At 37.5% G+C, this 21,332-nt stretch overlaps 1 protein-coding gene across 9 annotated transcripts in view; it reads left to right on the top strand.

The window, feature by feature from the left end:
- The window catches only part of BCAS3 (breast carcinoma amplified sequence 3), a 424,087-nt gene that overhangs the window by 55,914 nt on the left and 346,841 nt on the right, over window positions 1–21,332 (top strand). For all 9 annotated transcript variants that reach the window (XM_014959877.1, XM_014959720.1, XM_014959802.1 and 6 more), the window contains exons 9-11: window positions 6,367–6,443; window positions 8,243–8,326; window positions 15,006–15,176. In XM_014959877.1, coding sequence (XP_014815363.1) covers window positions 6,367–6,443; window positions 8,243–8,326; window positions 15,006–15,176 — 332 coding nt within the window. The remainder of the gene's footprint in view (window positions 1–6,366; window positions 6,444–8,242; window positions 8,327–15,005; window positions 15,177–21,332) is intronic.

Raw genomic sequence — 21,332 nt, 5'->3', positions numbered from 1 at the left:
GCTTTTTTGTATGTTTTCGTTAGCTTTGTTAAATTCCTTCTCCCTGATCAGCGCACAGGGAGCAGTTTGATCTCTTTGCTTTGAAGCAGGAAAACACTGGATGTCTTGTGAAAAGGTTTAATGCCTGAAGAGTTCCAAACAGAAGTTCTGGAAGAAGGTCCCTTTCCCTTCCCAGCTGCCATCAGCCAGCAGCGTTTATCCTGCAGATCCCACACGGTGTAATAATTAATAGGATTCCTCTGGCTGCAGAGGGAGACTCCTCAGTTTAGATCAAAAGTCCTTAAGGCAGGTGAGAAGGGAGCTTCTGATCCTCAGTATTTTCTTGATTGGTGAAGAGAAGCCAAGTATCTTCCTGTGAATTGTGTATAAGCAGTTTTTATTTTTAGACACACACATAAATATATATGTAAACACACAGCCCTTCGTGTCATTTGTAACTGCCTTCCCTGAGAAATATTGATTTGATCTTGCTTTTACTTTTTAATAACATTCTTTATAAGAGCGTTTTTTCCTGAATGTAGGAATTAGTGTATATCTATTACTGCCTAATGTTCAAAATACTTTTCAAAAAGATCTTTAGGGCAACCTGGTAGATTTATGGGAGCGAATGTCGTGGTTGCTTACAGGGTGTTTTGCTATATTGTAGGGAAGTGTAAATACAACAGGAAAATTGCATAAAGACAGAAACGAGGCATTGGTACCCAAGATGTATATCTATCATATCTCCTGGGTTTGACAGTTTGAAAAATTATATGTAGAACAGGAAGTGTTGTTTGTTTCTGTGTAAGTTATTTTTATCTAAAGCACCTAAATCCTTAATGTTAAAGGCCAGACCAAAGCCATCTTACTCACATTGTCCTGCACAGGAACAGCAACCTCTATAATCACGTTATTATTTATCACTGTCTAATTCTCTGAACAAAAAAAGAAAGTAAATCCGAGACTAATACATAGTTTGTCGTGAAATCAGTCAAATTTGTGCTAAATTAAACAACCCATTCTAATGAACATTAAAGGCCACAGATATTTTTAGCTCTGCTATTGCTCTTAGACCTATAGTGTAACTTAAAACTGCCATGATAGAATTGACAGGGAAAGGAGGTCTCCGTAGTAATAATAAAATAATAATAGCAGTAGTAATAATAGCAACAATAGTAATGATAATGATTATTATTATTATTATAATAAAAAAGTAAATCTCTGGTCCTTCCCCAAGCTTGTGTGAGGGAATTCTGTTCTTCCAATCCAGGAGAGCCCAAAATGCAACTCAGTGCAGGGCTGGATCTGTTGTCAACATGACTTGTTATAAATATATCCCCTCCATGGGGGGGATGATGACTATATATTTATGGCTTTACTTTTTCACTTTATTTCTAGGGATTTTTTTTTTTTTCTAGTGTGTTAGTAGTGATAGTGTCTCTATAATTTAAAAGAAAAAAGGCGGTGGCCCTGGCTGGCAAACATGATTTCATGGTAGGGTGCATCCTGCTGGTTTGCTCTTTTGCTCCGTTTTTATGGGTGATACTTAAACAGAAGGAAGTACAAGAACAATAGAAGAGTTCTGGAAAGTATGTGACAGTGTGAGAGTAATAACATTTACATAGGGCCTTTCATCTAGAAGGAACCCAGAGGAATTTATAAACAATATTACTTTATACAGTTTATAAACAAATAAATTGGGTTTGCTTGGTGATGCTTAAAAAAAAACCCCAAACAAACAAAAAAAATTAGATAAAACAACTTTTATGATTTGTTTTCCTTGGAATAAACAAGGCTTTTGCAACAGCAGTATCACTCTACCCGTTATTTATTCTATATTCCCTTTCTGTGCTCCTCTGCTATGGATCTGGTTTCTAGCTGCTTTGGATCGCAAGACTTAAGAATGTAGTTTTGTAATTTCATTACCGTACAGTGCTGTGTATTTCATAAGACCTAGAAAAAAATGATTAATTGGTTATAAGTTACGTCCAGGGACTGAAAAGTAGCATAGCTTTATGTAGTTATTGTAGCTATTTACCTAAAAATACACAATACCGCTCCTTCACTGATTTTTAAAGGGATATCTGGCAAATATCTTGAATGATTAAAGGCAAATAATTTGGGTTGAAAAGGGTTACTCATTTTGGAATTTGCTCAGAAAACTGTGTTTAAAAACACTATACACTTAAGATGGCATATCTCATCTTTAATGAACCTCTTCACAAACTGAAACAGGAAAATCTTTATCTATCTCGTAATCTGCTTTCTCAGTGAGGTATCACTTAATTTTGCTTTAGTATGTAGATTGGCCATGGGGGTCTTCATGGTCCCTTCCAACTCGAACCAGGCTGTGACTCTGTGATCTCCTGCCTTGACCAGGATCCCTCATTTGCTGACTGTATCCTGCCCCAAACTCATATTCATCATATTTTAAAGAGTTGCCATTTCTTCCATGTTTTAGGCTTTTGAGTTTATGTATATACATATATATATGTCTTCTTTAAGCTCTTTTTCTCATGAAAAAGCTGTGGAGTTTGATGAAGAGCTGTCCCAATACAAATGGCTCAAGTTTTCATAGTGGCCTGTTTTGTGATTTATTGGCTTAATCTCTGTTACAGCTGATGTGACTTTTAATGGCCCTGTTCCTCTTAACAGTATTTTCCCAATGCGCTGTTTGTTTAAAAGCAAAGTGGGAGGAGAGGAATGTGTTGCTTTTCTCTTCTTGGCTGCTGCCTGTGTATTCACGCTGCCATTGCTGAACCTAGAGGATGAGGTTTTTAAAAACAATTTAAGGAAAGGACTGGAGTCTTATTTTTCTGTGGGAGGATAGATCAACGGAGAGATCCAGAGTGTGAGTTTTCAGAATGAGTAAAAAGGAGGTGATTTTGTTTATTATGGGCATATGGATACGAATCTCCAAAGGGTGGTAGAGATTTTCATAAAAGTAATTGAAAAATAATGTAAAACAAACATGCCTTCTCTTTGCTCACTCATTAAGTAAACATTTGTATAGCTCTTTGGAGAACATGAAGTAACTTCTACGATTCCTCCACTCTCAGTAAAACCAAATATATAAAGTCAGCACAGCAGCAAGAACACTAAAACCATCTTTGAATCCAAAGAATCACAAACTACGTGCTTATTTCAGATTATAATTTTATAACTCAGTTATTAAGAAACAAAAAGTCAGGAAGAAACTAAGAAATTGTAAAGAATTTACCTGTGGGACCGTTACGATTAGGTAAAAAAAAATAAAAAATGTGGGAAATGGAAAACTGAGGCAGGGAATGTGAGGTCCTGGGGTGGTGTCCCTGGAATCCTGGGCTTTTGGCCAAGTCCCTGCACAGAGGGACCCCAGAGCCCCTTTCTTCTTCATCAGCGCTGCTCGGGCCAGCAGGCGCCGGAGCTCTTGGGTGTAGGAACTTCATCAAATTAGCAGAAAAACTTGCGCTTCGATCCAGACTTTCAGAATAGTTTTTTTTCTATTTTTACCTTTTCACAGCTTTAAAGTAGTGCATTTCCTCTGTGTGTCTTTATAAACACAGAGGGAGAGAGTAACTGTGTACTTAAAAACATTTTAAATAGTTTCCAGTGGGTTCTCACCTATATTTTTGTGGGTGATAGTCCCAGTAAAGCTAAGATCAGATGTTTTTTAGTACTTGCTTGATTTGCTGTACTTTTGGAAGGCCTTTCCCTGAGCAATCTGTTCTTGGATGACCTCTCCATACTGTCATTAAAACTTGGAAACTTTGGTCTTCTTGACAGTTAGTTCTGCGTTCTCATTATGTTCGTTCCTATTGTAAACATGCTAAAATTGCTGCTGTTGTTGCTTAGAATGGATTTTTCCTCAGTTGTTTTGAAGTTTAGTAGAAATAGAAGTTAATCTTTAAGAGAGTTAGGCCGGTGACGATTGGATGGCCGAGCTTCATAGGTCACGCTGTGTCTGTCTCTTCATTTGCCCAGTAGATGATGTTCTGCTGACTCCAGCTGGTTTTTTGGAAAGCAGAAAAACAATTTGCTTTTCCTTCCCATAAAGTATAACCCTTTGTTTATCCTTGTGCTGCAGCGAGTTTCCAAAATGCAGAGACTTGCAAAGAAAAAGAAAGGGAGGAAATAGCTCTTTTTTTACGCTGTTTTTCGTAGCGGAGAGTAGAGTTTAGTACCGAGTTGAATTGTTGACCTCTGCGGAGGTTATTATTAGAATTGGCCGATTTGTGTGTGGAGCTGTGTCTGTCTGACTGGGTCCAGTTCATGGAACAAGCTGCCTACAGTGGGTTTGGTGAAGGCAGTTGCAGTTTTTCTAAGATAACTTTTTTTTAATATTTGATTAATATTTTTTTTATTTGAAGAATAATGTTTTTTGCAGTTCTTGATTTACTTAAGTTCACTGAAGTGATTGAGAACACTTTCACCTTTCCAAGCTCCCTTTCCAAGCAAGACATTTCTTTTTGTTAGGAATTATTGAATTGCTCAGGTTTTGTCATTGCAGCCCATCTGTTGGCTGCTGCTGCTTTGGGTTTCTGCTGCGAGCATCTTACGAGGTGCCTGCAGAGTTTGGGAAACACGAGTGAGAGATTCCAAAGCCACTGGAGAGATGTATATGATGAGGGCTGTCACCTGACAGCTTCTAATGCTGTATTTTGCATGTAAAAGGGAAGAAAAAGAAGTTTGGGGGACCTGCATGTCTTTGCTGACCCAGATAAGACTTGCCGAAGCAGAAGTCAGCATTAAAACCTTACTGGCCCTGATCTATAATGTCATCGGAAGAACACGTTTGTATTTACAACCTGGGGTTGTATTTACAACCTTTTTTTGCTTGCTTTGTTCCTTAAGAGGCTCTGGCTACCCACATTTTATGCACTTCTGGAATGCAATAACAATTGTGGCCATCATCTCTTCAGAATTCGTTTTCCTTCCTGAGATCAAGGCAGCGATAAGGCCTTACAAAATATTCACTTGGTTTTGCTTTCCTGGCCTGAGATGGATTTAATTGGATGAATTACTGCTTTTCTCCTTCCATTGCTTTATGACCTTTGAAATAGCTTGCTATGATCTTTTGAATTTTGCAATACTCTCGCTGCTCTTCTCTAAAAAATGAAATAAGGAGCTGTTTGTCTCGGAGGGATGAACAGTGTAGCAGCTGTTTCTTCACGTGCCCAACAAAATGCCATCAAACATGTCCTTAAGAGTTGTCAAATGCCAGTTTAAGCTCACGCCGACGTGCTATAGTTGACAACCTTGATTGTCATTTTGCAGGCATTGAAAATAAGGCCACATAATTTAAGTCAGTTGTTCTTGCTAAATGTTCTGGACAATTTGGGAGCCTGGAATGACCCTTATGCTTGCAAAAAGAAGGCAGTGAATTGGTTTGCTTTTCCTCTCTGGGTTTGGTATTTCAGTATCAAGAGTCTGACACAAGAGACTTCAGGGAAATCGAAGCTTAGCAAGCTGTATTTTTTTATATATATATATGCTTCTTCTCAGAATGCAGTGTAGGATTTTATGCAATAGATTGCAGTTGTTGGTTATATGTGTTCTTCTGAAATGCTGTTTGCCCGATCTCAGTGCTCTTTGTGCCTGTGAGAGAGGATCAGCTAACCTGGGCCCTTTAAATCAGACACATATCTGTAAGTTTTTAAGTGTTTTGATTCTTGGCCAACCAGCAAGAAAATATGAAATACTAAATTTTCTATATTAGCCTAAGAACTGTTGAAAACGGAGATTAACCATTTGCTTGATAGTCCCATCCTTCCCTCCATTCTCTCCCCACTTATGCAGTATTTCTTTTTTTTTTATATATGTGTTTTAGAGTACTGGAGTGGACTTAGGGCTAGTAAATGGTTTTATGCAGATGGCTGAAAGCCTTAGTTTACTGGCTTAAATTTGAACTCTCAAGCTCAAATCTTGTTATCAGGGCCCTAATCAATCAACAGTCTTGTGCCTTCATCCCTGGGATTCTGTATATAGAATTATTAAAAACAAAACCAAAAGTACAGTACACTCTTTCATGTCACAACAATGTGGAAAAGAATGAAGCTAACTAAAACTATTGACCAAGAGAAAAACATCACTTAAGTAAAATTAATTAAAATGTGAAGATACGGAACCAATCCAAACTTTTAAATATCCCCCTCACCCCACTGTATCAAAATGGCACTAAAAAAATGCAAACATAAGGAGAAATGAGTATTTACACATAATTAACTGTTCAAAATAGCTCATCTGACCACAGTCTTATCTTTAGGAACAAAAATGCAAGCATTTACTGAGTGATATTAGCAATTGAAAGGTTTTTGTTTAGACTTCTTGTTTTCTTGGCAATAAATAAAATTCTTCGTAAGAAGTCATTAAGATATTTCTTAATGTTGCCTTTTAAAACTTTTTCAGGCTGCTATCCTTGCCCAGGGCCAAACATGAATCCTATTGCTCTTGGAAGCCGTTGGCTTGCTTATGCGGAAAATAAGGTAAGGAAAGGTTTAGTTTTAAAAAATACTTCTCTTTCTAGATTTCGTTCTGGCTTTTGTCTGTGTATGGGGGCGGGGAGGAGAAAAAGTTTCAGAAAAGGGGTATGTGAAAAAAGGTGGCCCATAAGAGGACTTGCAAAATGATGAGAGACCTAATCTTTGACCCAGAGTAGTTGTGCTTTGGATTCAGAGATGTCATATCTTTACTCTGCACCGTTGATTTAAGCTCATGAACTCGGGGCAGGGGGGGGCACATAAATATGCCAGTGGCGTAGGCAGAGGACAGTTATCAACATGTGTTTTCAGTGAGGTCGCTCAATAATCAACCCGTTTTGTATTTTAAAAGTTTAAAGCATAAAATTGTAGATACTTCTGAAAGGCAGGAAACTGAGGATTCCTAAATGCTGTTTGGGGAAACTGAGTCCGGACAGAACCAGTGAGTTTGTACGAAACAACACAGCAATGCACTTTGTAAATTAGGAAATAGCATTAAAATGACCACTTTTTAACATCTTTACTGTAATTGTTTGGCTTTGGTGGAAAAAAAAAAAGAAAATGTTGAATTAATTTTATTTCTTTATAGAGGCAAAAGAAGAAGATAGATCCCAAACAAAACAATTATCACTGTTCTTACCCAGCCCTAGGCAGGAGGAATGGTTGTGTATTTAAAGCTTGAAGTGTTTGAAAACTTTAAGTTCAGCTTCTAATGCCTTATTTTTATTTCAAAGCAGATGGTTTTTCTCCCTTCCACCTGTGACTGGAATAGCTGTTTCTAGAGCTGAACCAGGAATTATCAGAGGGCCAGACTTTAGAGATGTATTATTTGTTACACCTCTTCAAGCAGAACTGATTTCTGTCCACGTTCAGGCCTGCCTTTCCTTTAATGCCACGCCTGTGGGGTTTTGTAAAACTTAACCACTCGGCCTGGGGTATAAAAAATCCTACTGCCAAAAATATAACACACTGATCAGCAAAAGAATTATATCACAAAAGGAATTTAAATGGCTCGTGTGTTCCTAGGTATTCACTGCAAACTTCCCCTCTCTCCCTAGTTTAGCTATTAGCTATTTAGACACTTAAATTCAAGCAGGAAGGGAAAGCTGGGAGAAACAAACACATCTTACAGTGATTTTTAATTTTCTTTTAGCTAAAATGTTTAAACAGGCAACATGTTCTGTGTATAAGCACCCAAATATCTATACTTTTTGCCATTTTATTTAATCAGAAGCATATACTGTATTGTTAGTCAGGGTTCAAATGCAAGAAATGCTTTTGTAGGTTGATGGCAGGTAGAAGAATCTTGTTTTGATTTATTAATTTTGAAGGAAGGCAATACAGAGTAAATCCCATGTACATTCCTTTAATCTATTCAGTGTAAAGTTTCAAGTAGCCCTTTTCCTTTGTCATTTCTTTGCTTGCTAGTCATAAAAAGGAGGGGAAAGCCACACTCGGATTCTTAGAATGTCAGATATTTAATGTTACATATACATGGCTCAAGCTTTTGATTATATTTATTTAAATTTATTTGTGGTATTGCTGCCAGACCAAAAATCCCACCATTTCAAAGTTTATGAATTCTTAGTGACTACTCATCTTGTAATTGAAAACTGGAGTTGAGTTCGCGACAGTCTGGGTGGCACCCAGAAGATTATAAAAAGGGGTTAAGTGTCTCAGCAGGGCTTTTTGCTATTTGTAGGGAAAAACATACCGCTGTACATGATAAATAAGAGCTATGGTAATGGGTTATGGGTTTGTGTAGTTTAATAGTAGTTACTTCGTTGCTGTCTTTCTTCTTGTAGCTGATCCGATGCCATCAATCCCGTGGTGGAGCCTGTGGAGACAACATTCAGTCTTACACTGCCACAGTCATTAGTGCTGCCAAAGTGAGTACATCATCTGCTGCTGGGAGAGGTTATCGTGTAAGATAATTATTAGGTTTCCCTGCTGAATTGTACTGTGTGTCATCTCCCCCCCCCCTTCATTCGGAAACGAGGGGAACACAGTGAGAAACACTCTAGCATTAGCACCATCTATGTTGTCCTGGTCCTGCAAATCTCTGAGTAGCCGTTGTTTTTCACAAAGTATTCTTGTCCTTACAAACTAATTTTTAAAAAAATTTTATTTATTACAAACAGCTATTCACATTAGTGACCCCTCTTACAGCAAAATCGTAGTAAAAAGGATTTGTATAATGGCTATTCATAATATTAGAAGTTTACGCGATTAGAAATCAACATTGTGAATTATTAGTGTTTTAGCATCATGAAAACTGACTTCACAAGTACTTGGTGCTTTTTGGACTCAGTCACACGAGCCTTATGGGTTTTAATCTCTCTGAAGGATGACAGCGCAGTACTGGAGCTAATTAATTACCTGGCAGCTTTCTTTGAAGGTTAGAGTTTATTAATGACTGTTTACATATAGCTTCCATTGCCTGGTTTTCTTAGTTCAGATGACATTATAATATCCCTCTGTTTTCAGAAAAATGTCTGGGTTTTCATAGTATCAAAAGAAGACCATGGCTTGGAAAAATCTTAAATGAGCCAAAGCTTATGCAGAGCTGCTGTTTTACTGTTCCCCCTCCCCACCCTGCTCCTTTCCTTGAGGACTTGCTGGCAGCATTTTGCCAAGTAATTTCTTTTTCTCTCTCTCTCACACACACACGTATAAAGTGAGTTTTGGCATTGTCTGGCAAACTTCATGCTGATTACAAGCTTTCATTGTAACCGCTAGCCTTTTCATTTCTGATATGCACAACAAAACAAATCTAATAATAGGAATTAAATGACAGCACAGGGCAGAAGGCTCAGCGTCACTGAAGAAAACAACGGTTACAGGAACCCACAAAGAGAGACACAGGGCATGCCATCTCATGTAAAAACAAAACATAAAAACATATTCCATCAGCCCAGCTTTGGACACAATCTCACTGTGGCTGGAGTAGGAGAAAAATCACAGTTTTTTACATTGTTGAGGAGAACTTGAATTGCCATTCTCCTGGAGACATCTGAAATTTGCTGTATCTCTGCATACTTTTACCATCAGCAAAAAAAAAAAACAACAAACTGGGGGAAAATCTCCCTGTACTCGTTCAATCTCATCATTAGCCTGTTTTTTTATAGCAGAGGTAAGTTTGAAAAACCAACTGGCTTAGTGTGATCAGCCGCAGTTACTATCAGATGTGGTAAAATCTCACAAAGGGATCCCTGTGCTGCCAAAGCCAAGCCTAGTCGTGGCTGGAGGAGAACAGGCCAAAGCTTTCTTAAATCATATAATGATTGTCAAAGCATTCCAGTAGGCATGGAAGACACTGTTCTCCGTATTTTTTTTTTCAAGAGACTAAGAAAATCTGAAAAAGGAGGACATCCTTTTATAGCTCTTCCCCCCAAAGGCCACGGATAAGGAGGTTTTAAAGCAGTGACGACCAAGGCGGTGACTTTACCTCCTGAGCGGTGCTGGCCAAGGGTCAGAATCCAGCAATTCCCACATTAGGCTGGATGTATGCAGGCACTGAAGTGGTGATGCTGCATCATGTGAATAGCTGCTGAAGAAAAGATGTGGTTATTGTCATAGGAAAGGAAAGATTGCTGGTCTCTGTGCAGAGAGAAAGTAACAGTGAAAATTAGGAAAACGGATAATCCTGAGGGCACAGTCTCTGCACTGCTTTGTCTTTGCCCTAGCACATTGCTTTTGTGCTCAACTGGCTGTTAATGTCACTGTAATAGACAACATTAATACTAATATAGTTCTAAATATTTGCATGATTTGGCTCTTGAGTATATCTCAGCCTTACTGTATTAGTTTGGTACTAATGTCTGAGTGAGCAACACTTAATCTGAAATGTTTAATTTATTACTAATTTCACTGAATCTTGGCTTACTATCTAGCAAGTTTTTATCTCTGATAACAGAAATGCTGACTTTCTTGTTGGCAAAAATACACTGCGAGTATCTGTTGCTCTGTCCTTCTCATTACCTCACCGTTAACTTTACTCCTTGCTTAAGTAAGTCTTAATTTATAAATCTCTGCTGCTGTTACATCTTATCAGCCTGCAATGGTTTGTAATTCATTTCCTTTGATGGGCAGAGGTATTAGCTCTTTTGACAGTGGATGTCCTTTTCTGTTCCCTGTGCTGCTGCTTTTTGGTTCAGAAGTGGCTCCATAAAAGTTCTTGTTTTGTCAGGTTATCTTGGGTTACAGCCTTTTCTCTGTTTGGGTTCCAATTTCTTATTGAAGGAAGTGAAAGAACCTTCTTATAAAGGAGAAAGATAAAGCTGAGAGCAAAGAGTAATTTCAACAGGGTCAATTTTGAGAATTACCTTTCAGATCCTCTGTAGAAGGTCTCAATGGAAGTACAGAGTATTTACTCCAATGATACTCCCTTTGAGAAATGTTTTTGAATGTGCTGGTAGTGAGCGGTGGGTTTGTCCTCGGCGCGATGTGCCGCTGAGTACTGGACTTGGTGAAACAAATACATTTCCTCCTTAATCAAATAACTTGGGAGTCAGAAGCCAAGAAAATCGAGGTCCAACACGTTGGAGCGTGTTGTTTACTGGTGTCAAAACTCTTGTTATTGTGGTAACATGGTGCAGAATTCCTTTACATCATCTTCCTATTTGATTTTATGATTCCTAGGCGGATTTTATTTTGAACATTGAACTTTTCATGTTTCTCTTTAGTTGCAAGAGCATTACTTTCCACTGTTGCTGAAAAAAAACACATGCATTTGTTTCCAGCTCAATCTCTTTATTTTCTTTTTCCCACATTTGTTTGGTGGCTTTCTGTCTGTTCACATCCTAAAAAGCTCTGATAATTTCGGTAGAGGCGGATTTTATTTTGAACATTGAACTTTTTCATGTTTCTCCTTAGTTGCATCTTGCAAGAGCATTGCTTTCTGCTGTTGCTAAAAAAAAAAACCACATTCTTTTTCCCACATTTGTTTGGTGACTTTCTGTCTGTTCACATTCTAAAAAGCTCTGATAATTTCGGTAACTTGGCCAAGCAGAAAATTTCTGGAAATAGAAAATGTGTCAAAGATTTCAATTTAGGTTAATGTTTAGCAAAGATAAAAATTGATGTGTTTGGAAAAATCAAAACGTTGTTCCTTATGGGATAAAGAATCTTTCCCTCCAGTTGAACAAACAGAGTAAAGTGGACATAGAATATCTTTCAGAAGAAACCCCGTTACTGCTTAACAGAATTGGTGATGGGAGGATATTCAGGTGCTTGGTTTGAGATAAGCATCCAGATGTTAATTTGCTCGTTATAATTATCCATATTTATCCATTGTGGATGCAGCAAAGACGGGGACACAGGAAAAGGCATCCTTGTGCCTCCATGCTTGGTTGGTTTGTATGTCAGGATATTCAGGTGCTTGGTTTGAGATAAGCGTCCAGATGTGAATTTGCTCGTTATAATTATCCAAATTTATCCATTGTGGATGCAACAAAGAAGGGGACAGAGGAAAAGGCATCCTCGTGTCTCCATGCTTGGTTTGTTTGATGTGTTGTTGAAGAGAGGTTTGGTGCCAACATATCCCTGGGTGAGACTTGTTTCAACTCCCTCTGCTCGAGGGATGCTCACACAGACCCTCCCCATCTCAGTGTGTTCTCGTGGCCAAACTGGCCACGCTGTGTCAGATGAAATTCCTGATGGGTTTTCCTTCTTGTCTGACCTCTTCTCAGAATATGGGCAAGAGCAGGAAAGGGAAACATTTTTGTGAAACATGGGCATTTCAACAAACACTTAGTTTGAACTTGAATCTGTAATTGATTGTACATTTTGTTCAAACTAACGGTGAGGCTTTCATATTCTTGATTACCAAAGCATATCTTTTTGATATCTCTTTCTTTTTTCTATAGGTTTCATTTGTAAACAAATAAATCATGTAAAATGTATTTATTATGAGAAACAGGAACAATATGTTGTTTTGTCACTAAAAGGATGTAAGACCTTTGGAACAAAACAGCCTAACAGGCACCGAATGATGCATTTTAATTTTCCCATCTAATTAAAGTTGTACTTATTTTTCAATTAAACGAGGTATGAGTGCATACATTTATTTTAATTAAATATATGTGTTTCTTTATATTTGAATGAATGTGAACAGTCTTATTTTTCAGTAAACTGGGTACACGTGAGCATACAAATAATGTCTGTGTTTGCACCATGTGCATCATTGCTTCCAAAAGGAATCCTACCAAGTATTTTAATTTTATTTATAAGAAAATTGCACTGAGTAGGCACTGGCAGTTCCCATCGACGACAAAGGAACTGGGACAGTGCAAACTTTACCCTCTTTCATTTAAAATGTATTTGGTCTGTCAAATGTCTAGCATCAAATTATAAACCAAGTTCTTCTCACCTCATAACTTCTTTAGTTGATTCTTTCTCCATATCTTTTAATCCTATAGTGGTAAAGTGATTTAGCAAAGGCTGCATCTGTTTTCTCTTGTTACCTGATAACTTCTTAATGAGTACTAACAGCTTATGTGAGAGCAAGGTCGTTAGCTCTAATGGATAGAGGGGACAGCTGATATGGCATGGGAAAGGTTAAAGATTACCAGAGAAGTTTTTGCAAATATACACATAACACAAAGGAGTAAGTGCTGTAATGGTTTTGTGCTGATATTTCTGAGCTAATGGCCTCAGCCACGTCTTTGTACACCTATTACTTCTCTGTAGCCCTGCAGTCACGCTCTGCTCTAACGTGTAGCAGTAATTCATTTTATTAGATAAGCATGTTAATTTTTTTCTAGAGACCTATAAATTTATACTTGGCACTTTGTCAGGCAATTTCTGTAGATAGAACATGAAAGATATTTTCTAAAATAGGTCAGTTGCAATTCTTGATCTTTAACCTTGCATAGGTATTTTTGCCATCTAGTGCTTTTGTACTGATTTCTCCTTCCTGCTGTGTAAACTACCAGTGCATTTTATACGATTTTAACTATTGGCCAGAAAACTGCCTTGTCAGATTTGGAAGGAAAGTCTCTGTTGAAATGCATTTTTGTGATGGCATCGGGTCTATTTTAGGTCTGTTCCTCGGATATCATTATCTGCTTTATGTCACCTTTTTTCAGACCTTCTGCGTTTGCCACCGTTAAGATTTGTTTTATTCTCATTTGTTCTATCAGAGTATAAAAAGGAATAATAAGAAACAAATGGCAGGATATTACTAAAGACTTTAAACCCCAAAGACATTCCTATGATAAAGGCATGGCTCGATTTTAAGTGGTAGTATCTCCATTAGCATTAATGGAGCGAGTCCATCAGCTGAGGCATCTCAGAGGTTAATCAGGCTTCCTGGCTAGATATTGCCATCAATACCGTGTGGCGCCTAATTCTGTTGGCCCTTCAGAGGTTTTCCTGACAACACACTAACAGACTTTGTGTAAGTCATTTCCTATGAATTATTAAAACAAACGTTTGGCTGCTAATTGATGAACACTAATGTGTTTTCTAATCACTGCAGTTTGAGATTTTAGCACTAAACAAAGCAGTTGCAATTGATTTGTGGCTGCTTCTTGGTTTCAGCCTGTGATCTGTACTTTTTTTTTTTTTATCCTTTTCAATTTAGCAGGCAGCTTAGCTTGTCTTTTTAGTTAAGAATTGGCTTGTTATAGTGTCATTCTGTTCTGATCTCTTTTGCTATTTCTTATTTATATTGCATAATAAATCTGCTCAATTCTTTATAGGCAAGTAAGGCACAGTCCTTGAATCAAGGAGAAAGTATTTAAAGTTGTAGTTTGGATCGTTTGGGTTTTTTTTAAAACCTGTGTCTCTCCTACTGTATGTGATCTCCCACTTTCTCCAAATAAAAGAACATAAAAAGTCTTCAGCTTTTTTAGATAATAAAAGCTGCTGCGATGAGTATGTTTTCAAAGCCACGTCTGGAAGAGATGCAGACTGTGGAAAGTCACATTATTTTTATGGGATGTGTGTGGACTTTGTACAGAGCTGTCCTGCCCGGTACCTTAAGGATGGTGGCTTTAATTTTGCTTGGTTTGAGTCCCATATTCAGTTTTAATGCTACAAAAGGCATAATTGCTGAGAAACTAATGAATGTGTCTGCCGTGTCTATCAAAGGCTGAATTCCTTGTCTCTTGCACTTGTGCAGAAGACATAACTATTGCAGCAATAACCATTCTGGGCTGTAGGTATGTCTGCATGTGGCACTGCCCTCCACGCGCACCCATCTTGGCTTCATCATTTCATTCTTCTAACCATCTATTCTCTATCCCCCGGGGAGTAACTAAATAACAAAGTGAAAGAAAGAAAGAAAAGAACTGTAACATTTAGACAACATTAAAATACTTCTTTTTTTTCAATATTTTTTTTTTTAGAACCATTTAATTCCAAACTAAAGGTAAATACTTGAAATTGACAGGATGCTAAATATTCTCCAAGATATTTGTTTCCTACGGCCTTTGTCACTTACATATCACTTATGAAAACATTTGCTTTGTATTCTTCTGGTGTCCACAGCCTAGTTATTAATTGTGTTCAGAAAAAAAAAATCAAGATAGAACGTTATTTATTGGTTCTCTTTCTTTTTTTCAGACGATAAAGACTGGACTTACAATGGTGGGGAAAGTAGTTACGCAGCTGACGGGGACGCTGCCCTCAGGAGCAACTGAAGAAGAAATTTTAGCTCACAGCAACATCCGTCGAAGTCCTCTGGTGCCTGGAATCATCACCATCATTGACACAGAGACAGTCGCGGAAGGACAGGTAATACAGCGAGCACAGAATATGCATTCATTCTCACAAAAATCTCAGGAAAATGTATTTTATGCATTTGAAAATGAAAAATAAACGAGATCTTTGCTGGGTCCAAAAATTTTACAGACGCACACAGCTGTGATAGAGTCCAATTTGGGACTGAAATTAAGCCAAAATATATATTGTCCTTAGAGTGTATTTATGTGACACTTTGACAACATCAAGTGTGAAGTGTCACATTTTGTCTCTCTAACACTTGTTCATAATTGACGTTGATTTACGCTGATCAGCTGAAATGTATATGTAGTCTGATTATATTTATTAATATATAATGTGGCTAGAAGATGTGAGTGTCTAGAAATACTTGAATTGCTGAATTTCAATTTGAAAAACAGATGATGAGTGAACTTGGATAATAAGTATAAAAGCTTAGAATTTTACATAACTTTCAAAACTAAAATGTACTGAAGCATGATGTTGGTTTGTGAGGCATATGTACTGTTTTACTAATAATATACAGTGCAGCGCGTCAGGCAAAATCATGTGCTAAAAAATCCATGCCATTATCACACAAACTTGAAATGGGTGGTTTGTGCAGCTCATGACAGAAGAGATCCATATTGGTTTTGTTTGTTCCTGTCAATCATTTCATTTTTATGTGTCTGGTGCTGGAATTAGTGTTTATGCAGGACTCCCATACACTTCATTAGTCTGCAACTTTTTTTGTAAAATTTTTTACATACTGTTCACATTTATTGAATTTAAAAAAGAAAAAAACTATTTCTTGTTTTCCCTTATCTTTATGATACTTTTTGCAGTTAAGCTAGTAAGGTATTAATGACAAATCAGTAGTTATTTTCTTTTCTTACCTGAGAGTAAAACAAAATGTTTTAGTTGAAAACAAGTAAGCAAAAATCCCAGTGTACTGTTTGAGCTGTGCTTGTTCCTGAGAATTTGTTTTGGAAGTATTTAGCCCAGTAATGTTACACTGAAAGGGGATTGTTCATGTATCAATATAGGCCTTTTCTTGCAAAATGAAAACAAAAGAAAAATCAGAGGAGGATAATGGAAAAAAGTATGTATTCTACTTAAGATCTGACTCTGTAAGATCTTAAAATAAGTCTGACTGTTGGGGTTTGCTTTTGATTCCTGGGAAAAAAGGTCTTTTGACTCTTCATGTACTGCCAGGGAAAAAAAAAAAAAAGGAAGAAAAATTTTGCTTCATAAATTTCTCATGAAGCCTTGTTTAATGCGGTCATTATTTCTGGTGGTCATTGTCTGTGCTTTGATTCTTCTGCATAGGCTTAGGGGAAAAAAAAATGATATATCTTAGGTTTTTAAGCCTTGTTATGTATGATTTAGAGGTTTTATGAACTTGTCCTCTGACCTTAACAATAGTAGGGAGCTATCAAGCCTAAAGGGCACGATGGAAAAGTAGTTGTAAAAATGATAACGCTTGTCTTGTCCAAATACTGCTGCTGTAACATAAATAAGCCATCAGTTCTGGTAAAATAATTTTTGTCTTGAATCTCTAGGGAAGGAGGTTCTAAGTTAGATGTCCTAATTGTATGTCTTCCATTCATATTTTTGTGATGAGAAGTTTGAAAATGTTATTAAATTAATAATTTATTCTCAGTGCTGAGACTCGCTTTCAGAATTAACATGGTATTTTTTTTTCCAGGAAAAATAATCTTTCTTTTGCATTGTTAGATTTTCATGGCATAGAAGACTTTTTAACGATCTTACTGAAATGTGCATCTAGCAAAAAGAAAGTTGATTAAAAATAAATACACTTTGTACGTTGTCTAAATAAAGACTGTCATCCAACACTGCCCCAGCAAGGAACCATCTAGTGTAAGGGGTGTAAGTGTACTGGGCGAGCTGGGGCATCCTGTCCAGTTTTTATAGTATAATTGGTTGAAGCTTGAGAGTTTTAGCAAATCTGAGCTTTTTTTCAGTGAGTAATTGCACTGAACTAGCAGTGATTTGCTCGTCTGTGTCAATGTAAACTCGTAGTTCAGCATCGTGCTGGTTTGAAATCCATGTGGCTGTTGGGGGCTACATTGATTCTTTCTCACTCTATTCGTTTCTGAAATTATTTTGCTCTTTTGTGGGAAACTGGTTTGGAGATAGTCATCGAAACTACGTTATTACCAACACTTTGGCTGCAATAGCAGAGAGGTTGAGCCAGGACTCAGACGTGATGTTGAGGACATGGTGGCCATAGAAGACTAGAGTGAGCGGTGTCCTTTGTGCTGCGTCGCAGGGATATTACTAAAATTATTGGTTTATCATCACAGTTTTCAGATTCCAGGTGGGAATGAAGAGGTCTGGGTGGGCACAAGGAAACACCTAGTGGCATTCCTGCTTCCTCCCACAATAAAGCCCCTGATTTGGAGAATTTCAGTTCTGCTGGGCAGCAGTACCCATTGCAGGAGCTGGTCTCCTAAACTGCCTGGGAAACCACAGGAATTAATGTCTACCAAGAGTTTGCTGGGCTGAATTAACAGTTTGGAAGCTTTGCGTCCCTTTCATCAGATTTGTCTGACAACATCAATCTATTTGTGTGAGCATACGTGGTTTTCAGGGGTTGTCAGCCTCATTGTAAATGAGGGGAATTTCAGAAGCAGAAAGAAGTGATTTTCTTACCATTAGCAGACTTCTAAAGTAAAAGGAATTCCTCACCTCCTTCAGGCCACTAAAGATTTCTGTCTACCTGCACAGCCTACACAAGAGTTCGGGTGTTAAAATGAAGTAAAACAATTTCCAAGTAATAAAATATATCTTTAAGGTTACATACAGTAAAAAAAGGAAGAAACCTGTTTTAAAAAGAGAAAGAAAGTGGAAGAAGGTGGCAGGAAATCTAAAGCAAGCAAGTGTATCCTTTTGAAGGAGAAATAAGCACTTTTTTTCAGTTGGGGAGCAGGGGTGCTTTGGCTTTTTTAATATTAAAAAACCCCCAAAATATAAAGGGTTGCAAATTAATGATGCACATGCTTGTCCATGTACTCTGAGCAGAGCAACACAGGTTTTAAAGTCAGAGTGATCTGCGTGCGAATGTACAGATTTATTTGCCAGTCGGATGATTAAGGAACATGTTTTGGCCATAAGCCAGCAGGAGTAACTACAGCTTTAAGTTTCCACTAATTTTTTTATTATATCTACCATTTCAAAGATAGCCGGTATAAAGAACCTGAGATGAAAATCAGTGCATTTCATGAAATGTACTGCTGCCGTGGCAGAGGTTGAAATGCTAGCTCACCCCAAAAAATACACAATTAAAGACCGAAGAGATCTTCTAATGTAATCTTGCAGGATTAAATCTGTGGGGAAAATATTTTTAATAAACCTTATGAATGTAGATATTGTAGTAAATTCTCCTACCCAGCAGCTGTTTATATGATAGCTCCTACTTTCAAAATTGGTGGTACTTAAAGAAAATTTGAATTATGCAGTAATTAAATAAATGCAAAGGAATGTAGAATTATTGAAGTTGGCTGTCATGATATATTTGTAAAGGGAGTAAAAATAATTATCGAGCTGCCCAAGTAACTTTGTGGTAAACCAAAATATGTTAACAAGGTTGTGTGCTTGTTTAAACTTCCTTCTAATGAAGTGTTAGCAAACTTTTCAGTTAGATGTAATGACTATTTATTTGAATCTGTTAATTAGTTGAAATGGATAAAGCTAAAGCTGTACAGATGTCCTCTTTTTCAGTAATTGGAATGAAATGCGTAAGACTTTAGTGGCTTGAGTTTTAAAGAAAAATTATTTTCTTTCGACCTTTGTTTCTGTATTCTTAATTAATTCATCAACGAGGCCACCCACATGTAGGCTGCAATAATGACCTTTCTCAAAAGTCGCCAGTTTTGTGACTGCATGTAAATCTGTTAAACATCTAACATGTAGTTGACAGAGAAATATGTGGTCATTTAAAAATACAAAACTCGATTCTTAATGCTTTTGATAGAGCGATGTGATTGATGAGAGATCCTTGTGTTGCTTTCACAGATCATCCAAAACACACGAAAATATTTGAGGAAATACTTTAAAAATAACTTAGCAAAATAAGATAACATGTTGATCTTTTTATGTTTTAAAATGTGATCGGTGCTTTTTTCTGTTCCCTATTAACTTTTTATTGCATTAAAGAGGAATTTTCAGAAAAAAAACCTGCAGACTGCTGCAGTTTCAAAAGTTCATTTTCATTTGGTAAGGAGTTGATAACAATTGAAGCAAATAAAGATGCTTATCGGGGATGAGAATTGTTGTGAAACTTCAGTCTAAAGCAAAAAGAAGCTGAAAGAATAAAGCATATTCCATAATAAAACTTTAACTACACACATAATTCCACTGGTCATTAACACCGGTGCTTTTATTTATAAGAACAACTTTCACAAAGGCTAATTTGATGTTCTAACGCGCATATATTTGGCATCAGTTTTCTTCCCTTTTTATATCTACGTGTATTACAGAAGAATTCTTTTTATATATAAATATAAAAAGAGCAACAGGATTCCCTCAGAGCATAATACTGTCTGCCTTACTTTTATTAAAGGAGATCTGTTTTTTGTCAAGAAGACATTTTTGTCTCAGATAAATGGTTCAGGCTGAGCGCGAGGCTGTTTCGAGTTTATGCTGGATTCTATTAAAAGGAGTGCAGTAGTTAATGCCACAGATTTATCACTTTTAGCCCTTTTCCACTGATGTTTGACCTTAGCTATAAGTTTGGGGGAGGCTAATTGGGGGGGTTGGTATGGAGGGGGCTGGGTTTTGTGCGGACACTGCACTAACTTCAGCTGTTTAAATCGATGGAGATCTTAATAAGTATACACGCAAAGATCTCTATGCTATATAATATTCGTATTTATAAATATTGCCAAACCTATTTATTTTTATGATGATGGGATTATTCTTTCTTAATTTTATTAAGAGTAGGACCCACTTGATTAGATTTGTGTCCATTTTTATTTGTGTTACTTTCATGTTTTATTTAAAAACATGTCTCCACTGGGATAAGTGGTGTAATTTGCCTTTAAAGATTGAAATAATTGAAGTCATAATTACTAGTGGCTTCTGTTCGGCAGTATGGAAAATACAACGAATGAAGAAAAATATGGCATAGGAGGAAAAAAAGCTTTGGCTTCAGCTATCTCTTGCCCTCAAAGCAAAACCCTCTTTTCTGGTAGTAAATGTAATGTAACGATGCCTTAGGTGTTGTGTCTGCTCCTCTTGAAGAGTGAGATAAAGAGAACGGGAGGGACCACTGCAGGGAAAGTCGTTGAGCATCCTCACAAACCTCAGTGCCTGTGTAATTATAAGAGTCATGCTGAGATTGATGAACCTTTTTCAATGGGTGCCTTTGTAAGGTCTTCTGCTCTCAGTGGCTGGAGGCCACCACCTTGGAGAACGGAGCCCCTTTGGGATGGAAACAGCTGCAGCCCCAGGATTCCTGCGGGCTCCGCGTGCCCCCTGCCTGGGGAAGCTGAACCAGCTGCTTCCTTCCAGCTTCTTGACAGCACTCACACGCGTTATTAGGCAATTTGTACCACTGCTTTCACTTCCAACAAAAAAGGTTTCCAACTCTGCTCTTTCCAGTGGCAAGAAACCACGAGCTGGCTGAGAGGAGCCAGTTGTGCAGTGTCAGTGTTGATTTCATGTGCCATTTGTTAGCCCACGGGCAGTGTTCTCTCCAGCACCTTTGCAGAGAGCGTCTTCCACGTTGGCCTTTGCAAGAAGCAGTTTCTAAAACTTGTGAAACTTGTGTGGAAGAGGCCTTGAGTTATTCTTCATGACTGTGCAGCTCCGGTTCTTCATCCTCGTCTGCACAAAATCCATCCTATTTCATCCATCCAAATTTATATAAACCCTGCTGGGCTGAGGCAGTTATAACCATTTAAGGATTTCCAATACAGAAAATAATGTATTCCGTTGTAAAGCACCTTGTTTTATATCAGCATAATTTTGTTTTTCTTATGTTATATACAGTGGTGAAAATCATACTGTGGTTTCTGAACCTCTGCAAGCTCTAAATTGGCATGTGAACCAGGCTCCTGTTTTGTGGCAGGTTTGGAAGGAACGTTACCAAAGAGGCTCCTTTTTAGATGATGATGTAGTTAAGTCAACTGCTGTAATTCCTTTCCATTTAACACAGAGCAAAGACCC

Source organism: Calidris pugnax, unplaced genomic scaffold, assembly GCF_001431845.1.
Source record: "Calidris pugnax isolate Ruff unplaced genomic scaffold, ASM143184v1 scaffold45, whole genome shotgun sequence".
NCBI classification, from domain to species: domain Eukaryota; kingdom Metazoa; phylum Chordata; class Aves; order Charadriiformes; family Scolopacidae; genus Calidris; species Calidris pugnax.
Note: the sequence above shows the minus strand (reverse complement) of the source record. Positions and strands in the feature narration are given on the sequence as shown.